The sequence below is a fragment of the Ursus maritimus genome, unplaced genomic scaffold (assembly GCF_017311325.1).
Source record: "Ursus maritimus isolate PB19 unplaced genomic scaffold, ASM1731132v1 scaffold_22, whole genome shotgun sequence".
Taxonomy (NCBI): domain Eukaryota; kingdom Metazoa; phylum Chordata; class Mammalia; order Carnivora; family Ursidae; genus Ursus; species Ursus maritimus.
In genome coordinates this window covers 47,013,235-47,018,596 of record NW_024424675.1, presented here as the reverse complement: position 1 = coordinate 47,018,596, position 5,362 = coordinate 47,013,235, and the positions used below count along the sequence as shown (strand labels likewise).

At 67.1% G+C, this 5,362-nt stretch overlaps 1 protein-coding gene across 1 annotated transcript in view; it reads right to left on the bottom strand.

Moving 5' to 3' along the window:
• The window catches only part of COL9A3 (collagen type IX alpha 3 chain), a 17,376-nt gene that overhangs the window by 6,149 nt on the left and 5,865 nt on the right, over positions 1-5,362 (bottom strand). The window contains exons 11-23 of the mRNA XM_040638572.1: positions 4,886-4,942; positions 4,462-4,515; positions 3,889-3,942; positions 3,545-3,598; positions 3,247-3,300; positions 2,786-2,839; positions 2,097-2,150; positions 1,272-1,373; positions 1,074-1,118; positions 920-973; positions 798-851; positions 234-287; positions 42-113 (exon numbers count right to left, since the gene is read on the bottom strand). Of these exons, the coding sequence (XP_040494506.1) occupies positions 42-113; positions 234-287; positions 798-851; positions 920-973; positions 1,074-1,118; positions 1,272-1,373; positions 2,097-2,150; positions 2,786-2,839; positions 3,247-3,300; positions 3,545-3,598; positions 3,889-3,942; positions 4,462-4,515; positions 4,886-4,942 (762 nt within the window). The remainder of the gene's footprint in view (positions 1-41; positions 114-233; positions 288-797; positions 852-919; positions 974-1,073; positions 1,119-1,271; positions 1,374-2,096; positions 2,151-2,785; positions 2,840-3,246; positions 3,301-3,544; positions 3,599-3,888; positions 3,943-4,461; positions 4,516-4,885; positions 4,943-5,362) is intronic.

Sequence of the window (5,362 nt, the reverse complement as noted above, 5' to 3'; positions counted from 1 at the left end):
GGGGGGGGGGAGGACCCCCCCCAGCTGAGACAGCCACTCACCCGGTCACCTGTGCCACCTCGGAGGCCCTGGGGGCCTGGCAGGCCAGGGTCACCCATGCTGCCCTTCTGGCCCTACAGACAAGGACCCAGCCCGTCAGCACCCACAAAGGAGCCCAGCGGGAACCCCAGCCCCTGCCCGGCAGGCCCCCCTGGGCTCGCTGGACTTAATCCCTGACCCCAAACCTCACCCACCTGGAAGCCTCGGATGCCAGGGGCTCCAGGAGGGCCTTGTGGGCCCAGAGCCCCCTGAAAGAGAAGAGGAAGGAGTGAGTCCCACCCTGCTTCCCCCGGGGAGTCTGCGCAAACCCAGGAGCCGGTCCCCGGCCAACGCGCCCAGGGGCTGGGGATGGGGGGGGGCGCTGGTGGGGGGCAGCTGGGGCTGTAGAAGTCAGGCTTGCCCTCAGATCCCTGGTCTCGGTCTTGGGAGCCAGGCGCCCACATCCAGGGCTGCCCGGAGCCCCGTGTCCTCATGATCCGTCTGTCCATCTGTGGAGGGGATGGGAGGCGTGGGCAGCTCCCGCGGCACCTGCTGGAGCCCAAGGCCGGGCTGCTGTCCTCGGCCAGGTGTGGTGACTTAGTCCTTCGGCACGGAAGTCTCAAGCTCGGACCAGCTGGGCCTGGCCCTCACCATCTTTCGGCTTTCATGGGGTCAGCCCACGGCTGCAGCCAAAATGCCTCCCCAGCCCGCACAGAACCGCGGTCTCACGGTGATGCCTCCATGCCCTTCCCCTGGGCCACACTGCACCCCTCACTTACCGCCGAGCCCCGGTGGCCAGCCTCTCCACGCTCCCCAGGCACGCCAACATCTCCCTGCATGGGGAAAGGGAGCGGTGTCAGCGGGGTCAGACGGGGGGGGGCGGGAAGTTGGGGACACTTACTGGGATGCCAGGCTCTCCTGAGGGGCCAGCCTCCCCCAGCTCTCCAGCTTGGCCCTGCACAGGACGAGAGAGCCCTGAGTGCCCACACGGCCCTTCCGTCCAGGCCCGGGCACTGCCCCTGACCCCCCCCAACCAGGATAAAGAAGCCACGTACCAGTTCTCCCTTCTCGCCCTTGGACCCTGCTCGTCCCGGGAGGCCCTGCACAAGTCAGAGGTCAGGGCTGCTGAGCCCGCGGTAGAGCACACCCAGAGAGGACCCCTCCCCCCATGCAAGCCCCCACTCAGGGACCCGGGGGGGACCCAGGGGAGGTGACCCCATCCCGGGAACAGCGAAGGAAGCCCGTGCTCTCACCGGCAGCCCGTTGGGACCCTTCTCTCCTGGGGCGCCGTNNACACCAACCTTCTCACCGTCGAGTCCCGGAACACCATCCCGGCCGTCCTTGCCCGGCATACCCTGGGGACGGGAACGGCGTGAGGCCTGGCGTGCCCCTCGTTACCCCTTCCTCCCCAGTCCCTGCGCCGTGTCCGCCGACCCCGGGCTGCCCGGGGTATCTGTGGTCACACAGCTCAGCGGCCGCAGGGTGACCTAGGCTGCCCTCAGACTCCGCAGCGGATGGCCACTGGCACACGGCCAGGGCCGAGGACGCTGTGGAGGGCCTAGCGGACCATGCGTCTCCCACCCCACGTCCCTGCAGGGAATCTCCCCGTGGCCTGGGTCGCAGGCGAGGGAGCAGGCTTGGGGGCCGGCATGAGAGCACACGGCCTCCCTCACGTGCCCTCCCTTCGTCCTGCCTGCCCACAGGAGCCCAGTGGGGCCCGTCCTCAAGGGGTGGGTCGGGAGGAGTCAGGAGGGGTCGGGAGGGAGTGTGGGGACGGACTGAGCATGGGATGAAGGGGCACAGGAGCCCCGGACCCTCAGGACCCTTCTGGCCCCTGGAAGGCAGAGGAACTCAAGACCCTCCATCTGTGTGTGGAACGCGTGGCCCCAGGCGCTGTGAAGGTTCAGGGGGCCGACGGAGGGCCACAGGCTGGCCAGGGGCTGCCCCGCAGTTGAAGGAGAGGGATTCTCCAGGGTGGGGGGATAGTTGCGGATGGCAGAAGCCATCAGGGGCAGCAAGGGCCACTCTCACAGGGCCACCAGGCTTTGCCCAGCACCGTGGCAGCCGTGGGAACTCACCGGCTCTCCGCCCGGCCCCGCTAGCCCAGGGACTCCTTTGGGACCAGGTCTGCCCTGAAAGAAATACAAGCCGCTGCATCTGGGGGGACCTTGAGGAGCGCTCCTCCCCGAGGATGCCCCTCGCTCCCAGGCAGGCGCGGGCCGGGGACGGTGGACGCCGGGTGCGTGCTCAGGGTTGGGGGACAGCTGCGTTAGCCCATCCCGGTAGCAGGGGAAAGGCTTGTCGGCCTGGGACCTCGCTTAGCACCCTGCAACCGCCCGTGCATGCCTGACCTCTGGGCTCAGTCCAGGGGACGACGAGGCCACTGTGAAGGCGACCGCGGACAAACGCCGGCTTGGGGACAGTCACCTCGTTGTTTGATCATCTCTCAGCTTATGTTCACTCACTCAACCCGAGAGACATTTTCTCTGCTATCCCTTTTCACAGCCGGGCAACCCTGGCCCAAGGTCCAGCACGGCCCAGGGTCCAGCACGGCCCAGGGTGTCAGCCACCGGACACGAGCTCGTTAGCGCCCCAGGAGAGCTGCCCGGGACCCTCACAGGCCAGGCCCAGCTGCTGTCCAGTGACGCACCCCCCAGGAAAGGGCAGGCCCCCCACCCCTGGCACGTGCCATCTGGGTGTCCTACCCCACCCTCTAGATCAGATTCTTTGGAGGAAGGACCCAGAGAAGCAAGGTTCTCTTACTTACAAGGTCACCCTTGGGGCCGCGGAAACCCTCTGGGCCCCTCTCGCCTCTGTCACCCTAAAAGGATGGCGGGGGGGTGGTGGTACAAAAAGTTAACAACCTGAGAAGGTGGGAGAGCGGGACTGAGGGGAGATGGCCAGGCTTGGTGCTGGAAGTGGCCGGAGGCAGCAGGATGGGTGCTGCTGAGGGTCACAGAGGCCAGAGGGCGCCGACCACACGTCACGCGTGTCCAGAGAGAAGAGGACCAATGTCCCACCAAGAACAGGGTCTTCTGGTAAACTCAACTCCCCCCCAGGTGTGCCCAGGGGTACATGACCGCGAGAGGACTCAGCCCCCGGAAGGGCCAGCACAGCGCAGCCCGTGGCACTGGGGGAGGCAGCTGAGTGAGGAGGAGGAGGAGGGGGAAGGGGACGGAGAGCCTAAGCCCGCACGAAGCTGCCCTCCACCCCCGGGTGCACACGTACCACTTTCCCGGGGGCTCCTGGGATCCCTGGTGGTCCTCGGAATCCAATGGGACCCTGTGAAGGAGAAGGGGGTACCTGGGCCTCTCATCTGAAGCCCGGCCAGCTTCCCTCAGAGGACCTGGCTCCATCCAGAGTGATCCTGCCTCCAGCAGCCCCTCCCCACTGGCCACCCAGTGGTCCCAAACCCTCCCTCCTCCCCCATTTTCCAGGGCCTCCTCTCCAGCTCCCCACAAGCCCCGCCCCACCTGGGGGTGGCCTTCTACAGCAGCCTGGGCTGATGTGGGGGTGGCCAACTTACCCGATCCCCTGGGGGTCCAGCCGGCCCTGGCAGGCCTCGAAATCCCCGAGGCCCCTGTGAGGAGAGAGCTGGAAAGGCCTGGGCCAGCAGCCTGCCCCCACCCCCCTCGGGACTGCACAGGCCCCTGGGAGCCCTATGGTCTTCCTAGAAGCTCCTGACCTCAGGCCAGGCCTGGGAGGGGGAGGGGGAGGGGTCCGAGGCCCTGGGACTTGCAGCCCGGCAGAGGCAGAACCCGGCCTGGTTCCCTGCGTGGGTACCTGGTGAACCATCCCCTGCAGCCCTACGTAGTCCAAGGGGCTCCGATCCCACCTCCTCACCCCTGTCCAGCCCCTACCCCTCCTCACCTGCAGCCCCACAGTGCCTGGGATGCCCGCGGGCCCAGGGGGGCCAGGATCACCCTGCAATGGAGGTAAAGGGGTATGAACTGGGTCAGCCCAAGCTCTCGCAGCCCCTCTCCAAGCCCATGCCGTGGGGGCCGTCGCCCTATTCACAGCTGAGCCTCTGCGGCTCAGGGGTCCTGGCCTTCCTCCAGACAGGGGGGCCCCCAGCCTTTCCCAGACACCTCTGGCTGGCTGGCAGGGGCCCTTCTGCCGCCCATGTGGTGACCTCACCAGCTAGAGATGTACCCAGCCTCACCTGAACCCACCCTCCACGGGCAGAGGCCACAGGGGGCGGGTGGGGGGCCTCCAGGAGACACTTCTCCAGCCATGGGGGCGGGGGCGTCTGAGCTCAGGGAACTTCACGTGAGACCAGGCAGGTGGGCAGACCCTGCCCCAGATCACCTGGCTCTGACCAGCGTGCACAGCGCATCCCAGATGCAGCCCGCACTCCCTCACCCACCACCCGTAGGGTCCCAGCCGACCCCCCAAGCCAAGTGCCCTTCCCTCCCTGCCACCACCCCCAGGGCCCGCGTTCACCTTCTCGCCGTCCTTTCCGACCTCTCCTTGCTCCCCTTTGTAGCCGGTGGGCCCCTGAAAACCAGTGGGGGGCAACGAGTCACAGCCCACCCCCAGCGGCCCAGACAGAGGCCTGCGTGGCCATCCGCCCAGGTGGGTAAACTGAGGCCTGGTCAAGAGGGGCAGGGCCTCCCCGTCCTGGTGGCCACACCAGTGCCCAGCAGTTACCACTGTGGAATGGGGGATGGGGACAGAGTGTGGCCCCCAGGCTGGGCCGGAAGTCAGCCCTCCTTTCTTCTTGCAAAAACCAGGGCAGACTTTCTGGACCCTGTGTCCCCCCCCCACCTCCCCTCTAGATCTCGACACCCACGTTGGACCAGGCTGTTTCCTCCTGTGGGGTGTGGAGGTGGGCTCGGGTCTCAGTCACCCTGTGGCCGCTGCTCACCTTGAACCCTGGCATTCCTGGGGGGCCGGGAGGACCTGGGGGGCAGATGGCCGGGCACTGTTGGAAAACAGAGTGGTCAGAGCCCTGCAGACAGCCCGGTACCTGACAGAGTTCTGCACCCAGGGGCCCAGAGATGGGCCGTTGCGCTGAGCGAGGGGGACCTCAGGCCGCACCAGGGCCTCCCGGGACCCCTAGGCCTCATTCCACGTGGCTGTGGGGTGTTGGGAGGTGCTGCACAGAGCCAGCCCTCGGCTGCCTGGACTCCCACGGCCCCCTGCTCAGACCTGGCTCCCCTTTCTCAGCGGACATTTAGCAGTGGTGGCTGCTGGCTCCAGAAAGGGGCCTGAGTGCTGTGTTGCCTGCGGCAGATTTCAGGCTGGGCCTCTCCTCAGTGCACAGATGTGTCTGGACAGGTGTCCCGCAGGCTCGGACGGGATGCTCCATGCCCAGGGATGGCTCTGGGTTTTCTAGATCATT